The sequence below is a fragment of the Siniperca chuatsi genome, linkage group LG19, assembly GCF_020085105.1.
Source record: "Siniperca chuatsi isolate FFG_IHB_CAS linkage group LG19, ASM2008510v1, whole genome shotgun sequence".
In the NCBI taxonomy this organism is placed as follows: domain Eukaryota; kingdom Metazoa; phylum Chordata; class Actinopteri; order Centrarchiformes; family Sinipercidae; genus Siniperca; species Siniperca chuatsi.
Window position 1 is genome coordinate 23,916,822 of NC_058060.1, and position 21,213 is coordinate 23,938,034.

The window sequence follows — 21,213 nt, forward strand, 5'->3', positions numbered from 1 at the left end:
ACAGAGGACAGGAGGAAGGACTGATACTGACTGATGTCTTAATTTTTTCTAAACTGCACGCAGTATTTTGATTTCAGGAATAGAATTTATTTTATTAACATTTTAAAATGAGATATTATTGATTTTATGTTGTTTGCTATTACAAACATTAATGTTGCTGCTCTAGAAATAACATTTAGTTATGTTTTATAAATATTCAATTCTAATCTTATTCTGAATTGATTCTTTTTTTAAATAAGAAGTGAGTTACACATATCAAGTCAGTATTTAGTGTTTGACAGAGTTTCCTTGTTGAGCTGCAGTGGAGGAATAGTAACTCAAAGAGGGAGTTTGGTCCTCAATAGTCTGTAACTTTGGTAAACACCCACTTGATTTGTCTAACTGACTGTTAAAGCTAATATTAGTTTCAGCCGAATGTATGAAGTAATTTCTTACAGTGCAGTTGTCGTAAGGCGAGGTGCTATATGGAGGTATATGGACCCAAAAGCAGATGACAAGGAAGCGGTCTCAGGGTGAAGTAGCCGGATGACTACTGTGTTTATTGTTGGGTGGAATGCAGGCAAGAACAGGCAGAGGTGAGCAGACAGGTAATAAGCAGACAAAAGCCAAAATCCAAAAATCCAAACAAGGTTCACAGGAGGACAAAGAATCCAACATAACTTTGCGACAAGGCTCGGCAGGAACAACACCATATGTACAACAATGATCCGACACAGAACAAAGAAAAGACCAAGACTAAATACCCAAGGGGAGGTGAGACAACGAGACACAGGTGCAAACAATCAAGGGAGGACCAACAATCAAAACTGGAGGGAAAACACAGACAGGAAGTAAAAAACACAAGACACACAAGGGAAGGAGACTACTACAAAATAAACCAGGAAGTGATACACCAAAACCACCACAGCAGTTGTGTTAGGATGGGACCACTTCACACTCAGTATGGACAGGAGGAAGGATTACTGCCACCAATAACTCTATGATGTACATATGGCATGTGGCTGTTGTTTTAAGACAGACTTGAACAAACGTGGACCTCTCCTTTTAATGACATAAACCTACTAAACTACCAAATACAGTAAGAAGGTCATGTAATAAATGAAAAAATGAACAGTTTTTTAGTCCAATATGTCTGAATTGGAAATTGATTGTCTAATTCAAGACTTGACTGAGATCAGCAGCATGTTATTGATCTGTGTTGACATGATGATGATCCACAATAACACCATGACAAAGTCACTCTACTCATTTTAGGGAAAAGCTCATTGATTAGGACGTAGTAATTTTGAGCTACACATTTAAAACCTGAACACATCTGATGGGATTATAACTAGATTTTTATCTCCATCATTTATTTTTTATTCAGTCTGAGTCGCTGCAGTTTGTCAGAGATCAGCTGTGCTTCTCTGGCTTCAGCTCTGAAGTCCAACCCCTCCCATCTGAGAGAACTGGAGCTGAGTCACAATGAGCTGCAGGATTCAGGAGTGAAGCTGCTGTGTGGTTTTCTGGAGAGTCCACACTGCAGACTGGAGACTCTGGGGTCAGACACCATTTTTTACTTCTGTGCTGAGATTAATATGATGTGAAAGTTGTGGTGACACTAAACTGCAGACATAAGGCTATGTCACAAGACATTAGACTGATCCACACTGAGTATCTTAATGCTAAAGCCTGTTTTCTTCTTCTGTGGTTTAGTCCATTGACTGTGGCAGAGCAATGTTGAGCTACACGTTTAAAAACACAATTTTCCTCTTATAGACCACATTATGTTTTTAATAAATTATAATAAAAAATAGATAAATACATTGAATATATCAGTTGTCTCTATTTGAACTATCAGACAATAACAAATATATCCAGTATTTGCTTTTTCCACATGTTTATGAAGCTATATGATGCTTATACTGACTGAAGAGTTTAAACTGAAGATGCTCTGATTTTATGACTCCACTATTCCTAAAAGAAATGTTGTAGATGTCTTTTGTTCACATTTCTGACATATTTGGCATCTTTGGAAACTTTGGGATCTTGAGTCGAATCTTAAATCAGTTTCTGTGGGTTTTTATTTGTGTTTGGCTGCACAACATGAGTTTGTATAGATGGAGCCACTGGTGGAGCTGGCAGAGGTTAAGAGGTGAAGTCACTACGTCTTTATTGAAGCAGCAGCACGATGTCATTAATATTAATGAGAGCTCTTTTTCACTTTCTGTATTTTTAGTTTTGAACCTGCAGCCTGTTGGTTCAGGTGTTTGGAGTGACATGATGATGATTCTAACACCATGACAAAGTTTCTCAACCTTCTAGGAAAAGCTCTGAGCAGATTATGAAACACTGAATGATTTAAAACCTGAGGACACTTTGGATTATAAAGATTTTTATCTCCATCATTTATTCTTTATTCAGATTGTGGCGCTGCAGTTTGTCAGAGATCAGCTGTGCTTCTCTGGCCTCAGCTCTGAAGTCCAACCCCTCCCATCTGAGAGAGCTGCAGCTGAGTAACAACAAGCTGCAGGATTCAGGAGTGAAGCTGCTGTGTGGTTTTCTGGAGAGTCCACACTGCAGACTGGAGACTCTGGGGTCAGACACCATTTTTACTTCTGTGCTGAGATTAATATGATGTTATATGTTGTGGTGACACTAAACTGCAGACATAATTTATGTTCAAGACATTAACTGATCCACACTGAGTATCTTAATGCTAAAGCCTGTTTTCTTCTTCTGTGGTTTAGTCCATTGACTGTGGCAGAGCAATGTTGAGCTACGTTTAAAAACACAATTTTCCTCTTATAGACCACATTATGTTTTTAATAAATTATAATAAAAAATAGATAAATACATTGAATATAAGTTGTCTCTATTTGAACTATCAGACAATAACAAATATATCCAGTATTTGCTTTTTCCACATGTTTATGAAGCTATATGATGCTTATACTGACTGAAGAGTTTAAACTGAAGATGCTCTGTTTTAAACTCCACTATTCCTAAAAAGAAATGTTGTAGATTTCTGTTACATTTCTGACATATTTGCATCTTTGGAAACTTTGGGATCTTGAGTCGAATCTTAAATCAGTTTCTGTGGGTTTTTATTTGTGTTTGGCTGCACAACATGAGTTTGTATAGATGGAGCCACTGGTGGAGCTGGCAGAGGTTAAGAGGTGAAGTCACTACGTCTTTATTGAAGCAGCAGCACGATGTCATTAATATTAATGAGAGCTCTTTTTCACTTTCTGTATTTTACAGTTTTGAACCTGCAGCCTGTTCGGTTCAGGTGTTTGGAGTTTCCATTTTCTAAACTTCTACTTTCTCAACCTTCTTCAGCTCTGAGCAGATTATGAAACACTGAATGATTTCAAGCAGGAACTTTGTCTTCTAAAGTTACATCATTTATTCTTTATTCAGATTGTGGCGCTGCAGTTTGTCAGAGATCAGCTGTGCTTCTCTGGCCTCAGCTCTGAAGTCCAACCCCTCCCATCTGAGAGAGCTGCAGCTGAGTAACAACAAGCTGCAGGATTCAGGAGTGAAGCTGCTGTGTGGTTTTCTGGAGAGTCCACACTGCAGACTGGAGACTCTGGGGTCAGTTCACTGACTCTGTTACTATTGTAGATGTTATATGTTTAATTAACAATTGAACCTAATTTATGTTCATACATAACTTACATCCATAAAGTTGTAACTTTTCTTTTGTCCACATTTTCATGTTCCGTGTACTAAATTTAGTCTGCAGTCACTAAAGACTGTAGAAAATGTCCCCTGTTAGCTGTTGAAGTAAATGAATGTGTATAATTTTTAATTTAAGGTCACATCTGTATACAGAAGATCCTCTGAAATAATATTTGTTTTAAATTAATTAAGTTTAGTTGCTGAATTTCTGTTAACTTCAATGTATCTTCACAAATAATGTCTGATCATTGATATTGAGCCTTCAGAATGTTATTGATTTGTGTTGACATGAATAAGTGAATGAATGTTGTGGTGACATTTAGATGATGTCTGCAGAAAGCTGACATGATGATGATCCACAATAACACCATGACAAAGTCACTCTACTCATTTTAGGGAAAAGCTCATTGATTAGGACGTAGTAATGTTGAGCTACACATTTAAAACCTGAACACATCTGATTGGATTATAAATGGATTTTTATCTCCATCATTTATTCTTTATTCAGATTGTGGGACTGCAGTTTGTCAGAGATCAGCTGTGCTTCTCTGGCCTCAGCTCTGAAGTCCAACCCCTCCCATCTGAGAGAGCTGCAGCTGAGTAACAACAAGCTGCAGGATTCAGGAGTGAAGCTGCTGTCTGATCTTGTGAAGAGTCCACACTGCAGACTGGAGACTCTGAGGTCAGTAGAGGGCTGGAGTCAGTCCGTGCTGGTTTCAGCAGTATTGTACTAAACACAGTTAGTATCAAAGCAAAGATCCAGTATTTCCTGTAAACCTCCGACCTTCTCAGTGGCTGCTTTCCTCAGTGAAGCTGTGAGAGGAGGATGGTGACGGGCTTCAGGATTGGACAGAAAGACAGACAGAGAGCCAATCAGATGAGCCAGATGCTCGTTGTGATCATGTGTCTGAGTCAATGTGAAGACGACTGTTGTTGCTGTGTTCATGTCTACAGGAAATAAAGCTGGATTCCAGCTGGCAGCATTACAACATGTACAGAGACAGTGTCCTCGTTCATCAGACTGTCGTAGCATCAAATCTGATCTCAAAGTGTTTGTTCTCTCATTTCAACACTAAACAATTGATCAGTTCATCTTTGTCACAGCTCTGAGATCAGTCTGACTGAAGCCTGCAGATCACTGGCTCTTATTTCAAAGAACCATCGTTACATTTAGTCACCATGTGGTCTTTCTGCAGACCAGAACCTCTGCTGAAGTCCAGTAATCACAGCTGATGTTTAGCTGTTCAGTCTTTGAACATGTAGGACCTTTAACATCATATATATATCTGTCCATTTGTCTTTTGTTGTGTCCAAATGTTTTTATAACAGACTCCATATTAACACATTTGTCATGTAATATTTCAGAAGTAGATGAAATATTCAGATGAGACTGAGACGCTGGTTTTTAACAGCTTTGAGCGCTAACAGCAGTAAATCCATCATTAAAGTGAACAGTGAACATCTGTCTGTTTCTGCAGTCATGATGCGTTCAGGGACTCTCAGCACTTTATTTCCACGGTGTGCTTCAGTGAAATCTGCAGAGTAAACAGACTCGATGCCCAAAGTCTCTGCAGGTGTGTGAGCTTCCAGCTCAGTGTGTTCACTCCAACACGTTAACATGAGCTCTGAAAGGAAGCTGGCTGCGCTACACAGCCGCTCCACTTCTGGTCTGAACAGGACTGAGGTCCCTGCTGGTCTTTATACTGGATGTGCTGCTTCACTGACTGACAGCTGATGGAGGGAATCTCTGTAAACACTGATTTATCACTTCTGCTGTCTGTCTTCTTCTCTCATCAGCTGGAAGTGTTGATCACTGTCAGAGTGAGACTGATCAGAAAGGCGGTTGTGTTGAGAGGACCAGCTGAGTCCTGATGATCCAGAGGTTGAAGCAGCAGCTGGTGTGTGGAGAGGCTCTGACTGGGCCATGTTACTGGGAGGTGGAGTGGAGAGCTTCACCCAGCAGTGACTGACGGAGGAATCACAACAAGTGGAGATGAGTGTCAGTGCTGCAGTCTGAACTGCTCTGAGATCAGCTCCACTGTCAGACACAAAGGCAAGTCCACCATCGTCCCTGTGTGTTCCTCTGGATGTGACAGAGTATCGTCAGTGGATCTGGACTCTCTGCTGCTGCTCTGTCCTTCTACACCGTCTCTGCAGACACACTGAGACTCCTCCACTCCTTCTGCTCCACACTCAGCCACCTCCTCCACCTGGACCTGGACTTTATTTTGACTTTTTTATTATTATTCATTCAGATATTCTGAACCCAAAGTGCCTCTGCAGATTAGTTCTGTTTCTGACAACATAACTGTAGATTAACACATTTAATTGGATATTTCTGTTTTGCTTTCTGTCGCAGCTCCACCCTGTGGAACGATTCATTTCCACAGATTTCTGAATAACAGTGGAAGTTGATGTTGCATGTTTAAAGTTACCTCTCTGAAGTGAAATGCTCCTGATGAGTCTTTCATATAAGCGAAAATCTAAAGTGTAATGTTTAGCTGCTGCTTTTTATTCTGTTTTTATTTCTAACTTTTAATAAAACACAACCAGGTTAAGTCTCACTTTGCTAAATCCACATCAAAAATCAATTTCTGTAAATTAAAAACACCTCGACTGTAATTTTGAGCTCAGTCCAGGTTGGGCTGGTGTAGAAATACAAATAAAAGTACTGCATTCAAAACTTTACTTAAGTAAAAGTATGTATCAGCTAAATTTACTTAATAAAACTAGAAGTCGTCACTGTGCAGTAAAACGCTCCCGTCAGTGTTTTATTATATCTGATGTTTCTGGATTCATATTCCTGCTGCATTAATGTGTGTGTTGCATTTTACTGCTGCAGATGTTTAAGGTTGAGCTCATTTTAACTGCTTTATATACTGTTGGGTAGTTTAATCTGCAGCAATGCATCATGGTCTATAAGATCATCATGTGTTTGTAGCGTCGCTGTCCTGTGAGAACCACGTATCTCTAAAAAGTCTTCCTGAGCTCAGAAAAAAGCCTGTTTTCAGCTCTGTGACGATGCGTTTTCCAGCTGATCCGAGGGGGGGTTAAAGAGTTTATTCAGCTTCAGGAGGAGGAGAGTTTTCTCAACACATAAAGGAAACTCTTCATCCTTCAGTTCATCACAAACATTCAAAATCACCACCTTTGGAGGTACGTGGTTTTCACTGGACAGGAAGGGGATGAACATCTGTAATCTATAAAGTAACTAAAGCCGTCAGACAAATGTAGTGGAGTAAGAAGTATAAAGTTGCATAAAATGGAAATACTCAAGTAAAGTACCTGGAATTTGTATTCAGGTACAGGACTTGAGTTAATGAATTTGTAGTTACATTCCACCACTATGAATTTCTAATCGCTCAGAAGACAAACATAAATGTGTGTGTTTGGTTAAATAACTGATGAAAGGTGTCACCTACGTCAGATGTCAGATTTAATTACATAGCATTAAGATAAAACCTCATACAGTATATACAGTGCAGTCATAGACATGGACAATATACACATTCTCATTCAGTTCATTAATAAGTAAATCAAGCTGGAATGAACGCATTATTTGGCCCTTTACTGTAGCATAGTAGTATTATTAGCATCAAACCGCAACGTGAACACAACATCTGGGGAAAGAAATCGATACTGAGATACGATACTGTTGAAAGCTGCACTTGACAAGATCACAGTGGCACTCAGACCAGAGAGAAGATGAAACACTTTAGCTTCACACCGTTTGCCTGAATGAAACTCTGGTGTCTCTACAGTCACTCCCTCTGCCCACAGAGCGCCAGAAACTGAGACTCAGGAGCACAAACACTCTTCTATATCGGAGACTGGTGAATCTTTCAGATTTAGTGTTCCTCTAGTGGTTGAGAAAATTCTCCTACTTCTTGAGCCAATGAACCATTTACAAATGCATCGTCACAAAGCTGAAAACATGCCTGTTTAGCATGGTTTTATATTATATATTGGCTTGTCAGAAGTGTCTTGGTGTTGTATAATGCGGCTGATAAAAACAAACAAAACAGCACTTCATAATGCTGAGAAAAGGCTTAAAGGAATCGTTTGACAGTTTTGGAAATACGGATTTTCGCTGTCTTTCCGAGAGTAAGGAGAAGAGTGATGCATTCTCAAATCTTTACAGTAAATATGAAGTGACAGCCAGCAGCTGGTTAGCTTAGCTAAGCATAAAGACTGGAAACAGGGGGAAACAGCTAGCCTGGCTCTGTCCAAAAGGTAACAAAACCCACCTACCTGCACCTCTAAAGCTCATTAATTAACACATTTTATCCGGGAGTGTTGTCGTCACCACGAGGTTGCCCGGCAACCAGCTGAGACTAGGAAGCTACTGGTCCCAGCCAAGAAACAGTCCGGCACATGACCCCTGTAAATCCACAACGTGTCGTTTTTACACTTCAGTTTTCGTACAGATTAAATAAACGAGACAAAACAAGCTTTGCTTGTAGGAGGATTTTTTTTAACCTTTGGACAGAGCCAGGCTAGCTGTTTCCCCCTGTTTCCAGTCTTTATGCTAAGCTAAGCTAAGAAGCGGCTGGCTCCAACTTTATATTTACTGTACAGAATCGTGAGTTGAATCTATCTCATCTCACGCTCAGCAAGAAATTGAATAAGTGTATTTCCCAAAATGTTGAACTATTCCTTTAAAGTATTTTAGAAACAGTGTCACCATTACGTAGTTTGTCTGAATCCAGATGTGCACCAAAGACGTTCCACTCACTTCGTTTGAAACCTGTTAACAAGTTTTTGAGATATTCTACTAACAAACAAATAAAAAGACTAAAAATATAAGTAACCTCAGCAGTAGAGGTACGAAATGGAAAATTCCTTCCATTAGTATTTTATCATTGGTCACGCTCCCTAACAATTATTTTCATTGTCGATTAATTTGCTGGTTGGTCACTGATTAATCGTTTGCTCCATAAAAACGGTCAGAAAATAATGAAAAATGTTCATCCCAGTTTCTCCAAGAGTCCAAGGTGACGTCTTCTAATTACTATTATTAACTAAGTTAACTAAGTTCAGTTTACTAGAAAGGAAGAGGAGACAATTCTCACATTTGGGAAGCTGGAAGCATCAGAACCATCAATTCAGCTACTAATCGTTACAGCTCTAACTCACTTGTTGGTGTTTCTGAGTACTTCTGAGTTTTAACAGTTTCATGTCTCTGTGTACCAGTCTGTGAAGTTGTGTCGTGCAGCTCTAACTGCCGGTGGCAGATATTTTGGATGTTTTGCTGCTGACTCTGCAGAAACTCGACACTGTGGCCTGTTTAGTTGAATAAGAACAGGAACTGGAAGAGCTGAAATCACAGAGAGGAGGAGGAGCGCTGAGGAATAATCCAAGAAGCAGATTCACAGAGTTATCTGGATAACTGGAATATGATGTGGAAATGACCTGCAGAGTTATCCAGAAAAATGAGTGAACCTGCTTCTTGGAGCAGGCGGCGGTGTTCAGAAATGACTCAAGAGGCAGAAGGAGTTTCAGAAACAATGCACACAGTCAACAGACTTGCACCCGAAGTTTCTGGGATATATAACTTGAGTTTGGTTGTGTGTGAATAACGCAAAGACTTCATCTACAGGAGACGTACAGGTGTGAGTGTGTGTCACTGGAAGGTGAGAGTCAGAGAGAGAGAGGTGTGTTTCTTCTAGCCGTCTCAGCTGGTCGTGTCGTTGCTCTCTGTTCGCTCTTTCTTCTACAGAAAAAGACAAGACACAAAAGTCGGAACAGCCATTACAATAAAACATTAACATCAATACACAGAGCAATGATAAAACTTTGTATATTTGGAGAAAATGCTGAGCTGCCGGCTGAAGACTCACCTTCTTTTTGCCAAACGGTGGCTCTTTCCAAAGAGTCTCCAGGGTGACGCGGCCCTGCTGAGCCCAGGTGTACGCCGAGTCCCGACTCACCTGGTGGAAACAAAGCACACGAATGGATACCACATCAGTTAGCCAATCAGAAAGAGGGCTGCACGATTAAACTAATAATAAGATAATTTTGCTGGTTGTTGGTGTTTAACCAGCATTCGTTCTAAAATCATTTATAAAAAGGAAGTATGCAGGAAGGGATTCAATGACTTTCTAAATGAGACGCAGCTTAACAGCAGCTGGAAATCTTGTTGCCGCTGACCTCCAGTGGTTTAACATCACAGTGTACTCCAGGGCGTGGCAGTACATTATTGTTGGTTACAGGTAATAAGTACACTCCTGTCCACCATAAGTGATGCTGGGACAAATCAGTCGTGATTTTCTGTTGAGATTTACTCTAAATCTTTGCGACCACTTACTGTAAAGTTCTAGATGTAGCATTTCAATTTCAGCAAATCATTAGAGACGTTAGTATAATCAATATTGGGTTTGGAGGAAAACATGCTGGATCACTTTACATCAAAATACAGTTAGAGGGCGCTGTTCTTCCAGAGCAAACACAGCTTCAAGAGTTTCTAATGGCGACAAACGGAGCGAACGACCGATGGAAGACTTTACTTCTAAAAAGTTTCTTCTTAACGAAAGACAGGATAAATTTGAGAGAAGCAGCAACAGGAAGATTAAAATTATACGTGAGTGAGATAAGAGGTTACTAGTCTACTTTCCCAAGATTTTAATCCAGCTACACATTGAAGAAAACAGCGGGAAGCTCCACACTCTCCGATGGGGGGAAATGGGTAATTTTTTTTAACGAGGAACTGAGGGAACTACACACAGATACTAGTGAGGCTCTGGCTACACATCAAAGAAGGGAAAGGAAAGCCACATACTCATAACTAATGCAATCTTTTTAATATACATCAGTGTTTTGACAGATCTACATTTTGTCACATGTTGCCAAAATGTTAACCAACAAAATTTAAAATAAAAACACTGCATCAGGGTTATGAGTTTGCAGCTTTCGCCTTCTTTCTTAGATATTTTAAATCCTAAAATGAATTGGTTTTATTACACCTCCCTCACATTTCAGAGAAATCTTCTGACTTGCAAAAAAAGAGGCTCAACGTCTGCTTTTATCTCGTCAGCTCATGTGTTTTCATATCTCTGAAAAGCCAGGAAAGCACAACCCTTTCCTAAAAGGGAACGAGTCACCGATCAAACACACACAAACACTGATACGACACTAACTAAAGATTTAATGTACGTGATGTCATTCAGATCTGATCTTTTAACTCAGTGCAACTACTGATCTGTATCGGTGAGGGTAGTATCTGTGAAGACGAACAAAACTTGTGCCTTGCTTGTAGTCCAGTAATGAGATTCATCCATATTCATCCATATTAGCTGCCTTGCTACACGGCCGTTGTAGCTACACTGCTAATGTGTGGAAGTTAGTTTTCTACTGGCGTTTTTTAGCCGCTATCAAAGAGCTTTAGGTGCATTACCACCCTCTAGCCTGGAGTGGAGCCTGTTTACATGTAGAAGCAGAGTAGGGATTTCTAGCACAACTTCACCTACTTCAAAAAAAAAGGTGCGTGGAGAAGGAAAAAGTCTGAAGAAGTCAAAACTCCAGCAACACTTGTAGTATACAGAACAACTTGATTGCCAGACCCTGATGAAGGTCACGGGCTGAAACAATAAAGTTGTTCTATATTATAGAAGTGTTGCTGGAGTTTTGACCTGATTTACATGTAGCCCCAGAAAACCAGATTATGCTTCTCTGGGCTGCATGTATGCTAACGTGCACGGGGGTCGCTCGGATACATTCGAGCAGCTGTTTCTTTTATACGTTTGTTTGCCTCTCCCGCCTCCTGACAGGAGTGGAGTCCGCTGAGACGTTTACGCGTATCTTCTGAGAAGAAGAAGAAGAATTCCAGCACAACAGAGATGCATACGTAACAACAACAGTTACTTCGGAGCTGAATTAGGGAACAACTCTGATTATATTCAATTGTGTACAACCATGTTGCATGAAACAGTTGGAGCAGCAGCTTGACACAGATGTAACCTAATGTATATGAATGTTTATTTACAAAAACAGGAGGCTGCTGAATGCAGCTCACTTGCACCCACATGTTCAGTATTTTCTGTTTATGTTGTGTAAATCTGTATCTAGGAGATGATATATGACACACACACACACACACACACACACACACCTTGAGTAAGGACGCAGCCTGCTGAGGGTAAAACATGGAGGCGCTCAGAGCCATGAGTCCAACTGGAAATACCAGTCGCTTCACCTTGGAGCCTGAAAGAGACAGAGAGAGAGAGGTTATCAGAGTTAAACGTGAGGGTTTATTGATTCAATAATTAATCTCAAAGACAGGCAGACCACAGCTCCTTGGCTGTTTGACCTCTCGTGTTAACTGAGTGACTCCTTATCAAATGCAGCACTCCCTTATTTGACTTTTAAAAGGGGGAAATCAACCCAATTTAAACAAGCAGTTATCAGAGGGGGGGGGGGCCTTGAGCTCAGTTTGTTTGGGGGGGTTCATTTTATTTGTCAGTCCTGCATAAGAAAAGTTTGTTACTCTATTTCCAATAATAATATGTCTCTGTGTGACTGTGTGTGTGTGTGTGTGTGTGTGTGTGTGTGTGTGTGTGTGTGTGTGTGTGTGTGTGTGTGTGTGTGTGTGAAAGTGTGTAAACGTGCACAGGCTTCACCTTTGGCCAAAAAAAGTCCCAGTAAGCCAGAGAAGCACACCACCGCTACACTGGGGTAGAGGTCAGGAGCATCAAATCTGATCTCAAAGTGTTTGTTTTCTCATTTAAACACTAAACAATTGATCAGTTCATCTTTGTCACAGCTCTGAGATCAGTCTGACTGAAGCCTGCAGATCACTGGCTCTTATTTCAAAGAACCATCATTACATTTAGTCACCATGTGGTGATAAATAGATGAAATAGTCAGACGTGACTGAGACGCTGGTTTTTAACAGCTCTGAGTCCTAACAGCAGTAAATCCATCATTAAAGTGAGCAGTGAATATCTCTCTGTTTCTGCAGTCATGATGCGTTCAGGGACTCTCAGCACTTTATTTCCACGGTGTGCTTCAGTGAAATCTGCAGAGTAAACAGACTCGATGCCCAAAGTCTCTGCAGGTGTGTGAGCTTCCAGCTCAGTGTGTTCACTCCAACACGTTAACATGAGCGCTGAAAGGAAGCTGGCTGCGCTACACAGCCGCTCCACTTCTGGTCTGAACAGGACTGAAGTCCCTGCTGGTCTTTATACTGGATGTGCTGCTTCACTGACTGACAGCTGATGGAGGGAGTCTCTGTAAACACTGATTTATCACTTCTGCTGTCTGTCTTCTTCTCTCATCAGCTGGTGGCCTCTGTCAGAGTAAGTGATCAGAAAGGCGGTTGTGTTGAGAGGACCAGCTGTGTCCTGATGATCCAGAGGTTGAAGCAGCAGCTGGTGTGTGGAGAGGCTCTGACTGGGCCATGTTACTGGGAGGTGGGTGGAGAGCTTCACCCAGCAGTGACTGACGGAGGAATCACAACAAGTGGAGATGAGTGTCAGTGCTGCAGTCTGAACTGCTCTGAGATCAGCTCCACTGTCAGACACAAAGGCAAGTCCACCATCGTCCCTGTGTGTTCCTCTGGATGTGACAGAGTATCGTCAGACCTGGACTTTATTTTGTCTTTTTTATTCATTCTGAACCCAAAGTGCCTCTGCAGATTAGTTCTGTTTCTGACAACATAACTGTAGATTAACACATTTAATTGGATATTTCTGTTTTGCTTTCTGTCGCAGCTCCACCCTGTGGAACGATGCAGTTCATTTCACATATTTCTGAATAACAGTGGAAGTTGATGTTGCATGTGTAAAGTTTCCTCTCTGAAGTTCTGGTTATTAGCACCAATAAAACCTGAACAAAGTCTGGATTCAATCAGGACTTCACTTCAGTTTCTCAGCTGACTACAAACAGATGATTTTTGTGGAAAGTCAGCACTTAATACTTTATTTTGTATATAGTTAATGTAAAAATGCTGTTTGATGTTTATTAAGGTGTAACTATAGATAGATATTATAGTCAATAATGATGTAAATAAAACGATTTGAAGTACAGACATGAAAAGTATCTTTTGATGGAAAACAAATAAATCAGGTGTTTTTAGGTCAAATGAAGAAACAAAGGCAGCAACAGACTCCAGAGGAGCTCTATGGAAAAAGTCATATTTTTATTTTATTTATATTCTGCGTCATGCTTCGGTTTTATGCAAAACATACTGTTTGTGTTTCATGCTACCTTTAAATACCTGCTTAATATACTTCCCTGTGGAAGCAGTTCTTATTAGAGTCATCAGTAATGAAATGTTTAAAACAACCTGAAGTCTCAGCAGATTTCAGCCTCTTTTCTCAACATACTGTAATTACTGTGTGAGCTGTGTTACATTATGGAACATTATCTCTCTCACAGTTAATTAAGTCTTCATATGACTCTGAGCATAAGACAAAGGTGGAAAGCCATCTGACTCCTTCACAGAGAAAGATTTACTGTAGTTCATATTAAAAGACAACTGAATAAAACTTCACTGGAATCACGTTTTATTTGCAGAATTAAGGTGAATTCGTTTCAACGAGTGCTCGTCCAGTCTGCTGTAACACAGAAGCAGCAGAATGAAACTTTAGAGACTTAAAGACACGATCCGTGCATTTCCAGGAGAAGGTAGCCGCAGTATTAAAGGGAAACAGGATTAGAAGCTGCTGTCGCTCTCAAACTGATTCACTGGTCTTAATACTAGGAGTCATGTTCAATAATAACTCAGCTGTTCAACTTCTCTGACGACGTCCTCAGTAACATGAGAAGATGGTGATGATGGACCTGCAGCTGATTCACTCTGTGGCTCTCAGACTAAAGGCTGCTTCAGTTAGCAACAAGCTAACTATTATAATAGCTGTGTGGCTAGCCACTTTACATACCAATATTTAACCCTTCTGAAACACTGATTTTCAAGCACCAATCAGAGGAAACCAAATTATAACACAATGTAAAGAAACCTATTAGGAACATTGGAAAGAAGAAACTAAAAGCCAAAGTAGATCAGAGTAGATCAACATCTAAATCCAGATTTTTCTCTCAGTATCTTCACACTTCATTATTCTGCTCTGTAATCTGTTGTCTATCTTAAACAATATTCTGAAAATTACATGACCATATAAACATATTTCTTTGACAACTACAATGCAAATACTGTAGTTTATCAGTCCTGAAATTCCATAACTGTGCATCTCTACGTAAACATGTTCCTGTAGTTTTCTGTTTGTAATCCAAGATAAATGAGTATCTTTAGATTCAACATTATTGCATTACACATGTACAAGTACAAGGCAACGAAATACAGTTTAGGTCTAACCAGAAGTGCAATAAGCAAGTGCAGGATATAAAGTGTGTACATAAATGCAGGATAGAGCAGTATAATGAAAATATACCGCACTGAACAGCAAAATCTGAACACCTCGTCATCTTAGTAAAGATGAGACTACAGTATTCAACAACTACATCTCCCATGAGTCTTTGGCAGAACCTCTTCACTGTACTGTACTGACCACATGACCAGAGTCTGTGAGGTTAGTTTTCAGTACAGCATGGTAACAAGGCTCAATTCAGATCTGTATCGGTGAGGTAGTATCTGTGAAGACGAACAAAACTTGTGCCTTGCTTGTAGTCCAGTAATGAGATTCATCCATATTCATCCATATTAGCTGCCTTGCTACACGGCCGTTGTAGCTACACTGCTAATGTGTGGAAGTTAGTTTTCTACTGGCGTTTTTTAGCCGCTATCAAAGAGCTTTAGGTGCATTACCACCCTCTAGCCTGGAGTGGAGCCTGTTTACATGTAGAAGCAGAGTAGGGATTTCTAGCACAACTTCACCTACTTCAAAAAAAAAGGTGCGTGGAGAAGGGAAAAAGTCTGAAGAGGTCAAAACTCCAGCAACACTTGTAGTATACAGAACAACTTGATTGCCAGACCCTGATGAAGGTCATGGGCCGAAACAATAAAGTTGTTCTATATTATACAAGTGCTGCTGGAGTTTTGACCTGATTTACATGTAGCCCCAGAAAACCAGATTATGCTTCTCTGGGCTGCATGTATGCTAACGTGCACGGGGGTCGCTCGGATACATTCGAGCAGCTGTTTCTTTTATACGTTTGTTTGCCTCTCCCGCCTCCTGACAGGAGTGGAGTCCGCTGAGACGTTTACGCGTATCTTCTGAGAAGAAGAAGAAGAATTCCAGCACAACAGAGATGCATACGTAACAACAACAGTTACTTCGGAGCTGAATTAGGGAACAACTCTGATTATATTCAGTTGTGTACAACCATGTTGCATGAAACAGTTGGAGCAGCAGCTTGACACAGATGTAACCCTAATGTATACGAATGTTTATTTACAAAAACAGGGAGGCTGCTGAATGCAGCTCACTTGCACCCACATGTTCAGTATTTTCTGTTTATGTTGTGTAAATCTGTGTTTAGGAGATGATATATGACACAATAACACACACACACACCTTGAGTAAGGACGCAGCCTGCTGAGGGTAAAACATGGAGGCGCTCAGAGCCATGAGTCCAACTGGAAATACCAGTCGCTTCACCTTGGAGCCTGAAAGAGACAGAGAGAGAGAGGTTATCAGAGTTAAACGTGAGGGTTTATTGATTCAATAATTAATCTCAAAGACAGGCAGACCGCAGCTCCTTGGCTGTTTGACCTCTCGTGTTAACTGAGTGACTCCTTATCAAGTGCAGCACTCTTATTTGACTTTTAAAAGGGGGAAATCAACCCAATTTAAACAAGCAGTTATCAAAGGGGGGGCCTTGAGCTCCATTTGTTTGGAGGGGTTCATTTTATTTGTCAGTCCTGCATAAGAAAAGTTTGTTACTCTATTTCCAAAGTCTGACACTGTGGGCACACCCTCGCCTCGAGCTCACTTGTTATCGGCCCGTCTGACCTGATTCGTCTCTGTGAGGGAATGCAGTGTGTGTGTGTGTGTGTGTGTGTGTGTAAAAGTGTGTAAACGTGCACAGGTCACCTTTGGCCAAAAAAAGTCCCAGGAAGCCAGAGAAGCCCACCACCGCTACACTGGGGTAGAGGTCAGGAGGAGGGTCACTGAGGAACTGGTACACATCTGAAAAAATACAAAGAAGGGTTGTTTACAACATTTATTTCCAGGGACAATGCGCATTGATCAACATCACTGTAAATGTGTGTTAGCCAAAAGGCTAATTTTCAACTGTTGGTCCCTTGGCCTGACGTTAAATTGGCCATTAAAACAATAAGACGTAAAGTTAGAACAGAATAAAGCAAAACATGAAGCAGCTGAACAGGATAAAGAGCTTAGAGGAGTTAAGGCAAGCATCATGCAAAGTAGGACATAAAATGCAGGCAATTAATACAAAACAATGTTAAAACATGACAACATAAAGTAACAGAAGACAGAGGTAAAACCAGACGGGACGCAATCAGACAAAAAGCCAAGAAAATGAGAGCAGACGAGGCAAGCATGCAGCGACTCTGTATGATAGCAGGTGTGGCTGCTTTTTAAACGAAGTTTTAAGATTATATGCAAAGGAACGGTACGAGTCGCTATTTCGTATATTTAATGGAAGGATGTTCCAAAACTGGGAGGCTCTTACTGTAAAAGCTGTCTGGCCAAAAGATGATTTCCTCCTTGGGACAGCTAAGTCCCCTCTTATTCTTGCTCTGGTTAATCTATCCCCAACATGTTTCTGAAAGACGAATCTGGTAAATGGGGGAGTTGCTAATCCATTAAGAACTTTCAATATTAAACAAGCGTCTCCCAGCAAAGAAGACCATATGCAGGAAGTATGTTTCAGTGATGGTAGCTTTTAGGTTTATTATCCAGGACCTTGTTTATATACAGATTGCACAGGCTTTATTTTTGAATCAGTGTTAAGAGTCCAAGTGGTTAAACAGCATGTTATATGTGGGAAAATCATAACATGCAAATACATTTTCTTGTTTTCGAATAAATTAAAAACATAAATAAATAAATGTTTAGGTTTTGTTTTTTTAACTTGTTTTTTAAGCAGACTGAGTGAAGATGGCTGACAGAAATATCTGAAAGCAGAGGTGTTTTCTCACCTGTGACTGTTGTTATGGAGGTGTTGATTGTGGGCTCCACAGTCCTGTATACTTGCTGGGGTCCAACGATCATCAGTCGACACACAGAGAGAGACAGAAGAGCAGGTTACTTTCATCTGGTAACAGCCTTTTTCCGGCCTACGGAGCCACATGCACTGACTCGTTCAAAATGTGCAATTTAAAATGTTTTTTAAAACAAATTCTGGCTCTTTATATCACAAAGAATCATTCTACCGTCTGCAGAGTTTGTTAAATGTGTTCACAGGGCTGAGAGGCTCAGATTTTAGATTTTAGGTTTAATCTTTAGTCAAACTTAAGTTTAAAGAGTGTGAAATGACCAAAAAGGTCACATGGAAAGCAGACGTGTCCTCAGGTTATCACTGACCACCTGAAACCAGTTGACAGCTATGATCCTTTTAAGATTGTATTGATTAATTTCAACTATTTTATGCACTTCAATCATATGAAAACAGATCAGATGCGGAGCAGAGGGATAAAAAGAGAAATTAAGAAAAAAAAAAAAACGCACAATCAAGTCATCCACATGTAAGCAAAAAGGTCACACGACCACCAAAATGAAAACAGTATCTGCAGTCATTTCTACATTGACTGAGGGGTATTTTACATAAACTAATGTTGATTCTGTTAATAGTTTGTAAACGCAGCAGAAAAACTGAGCTATATTTAGAATAATGCTGCACAATAAAGCAAATAGCTTGTTTTTCATATATGAAACTCTTCAGTTACATATTTGAATACATCTGTATCTATATCTCTCAAAACAATTGACTGATTGAACCTTTAAAGCCTTGATAAGAGTAAGCGCACTCACTATTACTACCTGTAAGGGAGGTGATGTGCATTTCTTGCTCTCACAATAACTTTTTTGTCACAGACAGTTTGGACACGTTTTTGTGCCGACTGTCAAAAAGTTTATCAAACAACCAGACATGTCAATGTTACCTAACCCTCGTAACAGTATTTTTCACGTCACTAACCTCAACTTTCTCCATTGCAGCCTGGCCTGTTTGCTGCAAAAAAACAAAATAAAAAAATCAGTTGAAGTTAATTTATTTATACAACATTTTGTCTTTTGAACTGATCACCAAGCAGTCACAAAACAGAATGAAATAATGTGTTTTTTTCCTTCTATGGTCAGAGACTGAAATGCTGAAGGTCCCAGCTAGCTAGATTTTGTCTTTCCAACATACTGCTTTTTTAAATGTTTCCTCAGAGTTCAGTATTAAAAACAGTCCATGCTTTACTGCACGCATGAATATGATGAAAACTCGATGAGACTTTCCCAGTACAGCAGGTATGTCTTTGTATTAGACAGACTGTCACACCAAACTGCATGCTGAAATTTGACCATTTTTAAATTTGAACACATCCCTCCAACACTGTCACTACCACACAACAGCAATAACGCAAAACAATGGAACAAAGACAATTAGCAATGCTTGCTATTGTCTCATAATGTGGAAAAGTAGTTTTTAAATGTAATATTTTTTGTTGGGCATCTCTTCAACTGTGTTGACGAAGTTAAGGCTTCATCTTAAAGCACCAGCGTGACAAAAACAAACCAGTTGTTGCACCACTTGTTGCTCGTGTGTGTCTCTTGTTTTCTGTCATTATTCTGGAAATAAAAGTGACAAACGTGCATCAGCTGCGGTGTGCAGTTGCTTTGTATTTTCTGCAGGGATGGAAAAAACATTGACATCGCACATCAGGAATGAAAACTGAAGAGTTGCTGAACTGCGGAAGATTCAAGAGCTTGTGAGGAATGTGAGGAGGAAAGTTTGGGCTTCTGGACGGTTGCTGTTCAGAAATACGACAAGATTTCCACAAAATCTATGAAAAACATGTGACTGGTGTGATGTTTCAAAGAAACGTTTGACTTGGGCCGATGGGTTTTTGATATTTACACTAATCAGAGAGATGATTGTAAATCTGACTCAATGTTTTTCTTATAGATTTCCAAGCTCTCCTCCGTTTGAGCCGCTCATAACTTTCATAAATGGCTATGTTTGATTAAGGATGGGAATTACTACGTTTAGGTGAGGCCAGGTCACGGTAAGTAGAGAGAGAGAGTGGTTAGAAACATGGCTGAGGTTTTGGCTGGTGGAGTTTTGCAGTGATACACAGACAGGAACTGAGCATCTCCACCCTAAATTCCAACGTATAGGCGGCAAAGCTCAAAACCCAGAGATTTGTTATGCTATTATTTAACTAGTTTGTTGACAGGTGACATGGAGCGTCGTATATAAAACACACCTGACACTGGTTTGTGTATGGTTCGGCCCATTTCCTCAACGATGCGACGCTCTGCTCCAACGGCCCCGCGTCTGGCTCCACATACTGAGGCTCTGCTTCAGGGGTGGTGTACAACGACGGCAGCTGAAACAAATAACAACGAGAGGAAAGTCAGTGGCTGCTGGAACACTGCAATTTCCCACTGGGATTAATAAAGTACTCTGGTTATCTAACTAGCTTTAATGGCAATAGACAAAAAAGAAATGTGGACACGAGCTGAGGGTATCCCCTCCTCCTGCCAGTTATTGATTAACCCACCTCATCGATGCTCAGGGCGGGCTGTGAGCTCTTCTTCTTCCCCTCACTGGCAGCCAGCACCGAGCCGCTCAGCAGGGCCGTGAGACCCGGAGCTGCGACACACAGCGACACCTGGCGGCACACCGGCAGAACACAAACTGTTAGCGACGATAAAGCCGACTAGTAAAGCGCTAAATGCGACTGTACCGTTAGTTAAAACACTTTAGATATTACTTCAGACACTTTAAACCACGAGAGGAAAATAAAACATCATTTAACGTCACGTGCTCTTAAATAAATAGGGAAAAGGAGCATTCGCCTGTGTAGCTAACTGACCTGTTAGCGACAGGAGCTAGCCACATGCTAACGCTAGCCGTTTACTAATTTAGCAACGTTTGTTTAAAGTTTGACCGTCTTTTTGATGTAAATTGTCAGTGTGTAACACCACAAGCATATGCTTCACTAGATGACAGCCACTGCTTAAGAAGTACATAATGTTTAAGGTGACAAAAGGGGACAATCGTTAAGAATACTTACCAGTTTCACATATGACATTTTCGTCCGGAACACTTCGCTTTTCTACGGTAAGCCGGATGACTGAAAAACTAAACGGCGCATGCGCGCTTTATTTCACCAGTCAATCAAAACATCAGTGGAAGTATTCAGATCCTTTACTTAAATAAAAGTCCTGCGTTGAAAATGTTACTTAAGTAAAAGTATAATCAGGAAAATGTCCCCTGTGACTGTTATACTATTATATAGCATTAGATTATTATAACTAATAATTATTATTAATGTAAAAGCAGGATGTCACTATTGTAGTTGGTTGAGGTGGAGCTCGGATTGCAACTAATGATTATTTTCTCCATTAATCGATTGTCTGGTTTGTAAAAATTCTAAAAATATTGAGAAATGCCGTCACAGTCACCAGTTATTTA

General features: G+C 40.3%; 2 protein-coding genes across 2 annotated transcripts in view; one reads left to right on the plus strand and one right to left on the minus strand.

The window, feature by feature from the left end:
* The window catches only part of LOC122866379 (hemicentin-2-like), a 480,239-nt gene that overhangs the window by 392,945 nt on the left and 66,081 nt on the right, over window positions 1–21,213 (plus strand). The gene's annotated exons all lie outside the window — the stretch shown is intronic.
* On the minus strand, window positions 7,078–20,959 carry LOC122866401 (MICOS complex subunit MIC26-like). Its single transcript, XM_044176034.1, has 9 exons — window positions 20,813–20,959; window positions 20,297–20,407; window positions 20,000–20,122; window positions 18,724–18,756; window positions 17,726–17,780; window positions 16,653–16,748; window positions 16,134–16,225; window positions 9,504–9,593; window positions 7,078–9,376 (listed from the first exon to the last, which is right to left on the minus strand). Exons 1-9 carry the CDS (start codon window positions 20,828–20,830, stop codon window positions 9,338–9,340), a joined length of 657 nt encoding a protein of 218 aa, XP_044031969.1. The 5' UTR covers window positions 20,831–20,959; the 3' UTR covers window positions 7,078–9,337.

Coding starts and splice junctions, on each gene's coding strand:
- LOC122866401 (XM_044176034.1), bottom strand. Junction 18,757..19,999: donor CATACACAAACCAGTGTCAG/GTGTGTTTTATA, acceptor GTTTTTTTGCAG/CAAACAGGCCAGGCTGCAAT. Junction 17,781..18,723: donor CTGCAATGGAGAAAGTTGAG/GTTAGTGACGTG, acceptor GTTGGACCCCAG/CAAGTATACAGGACTGTGGA.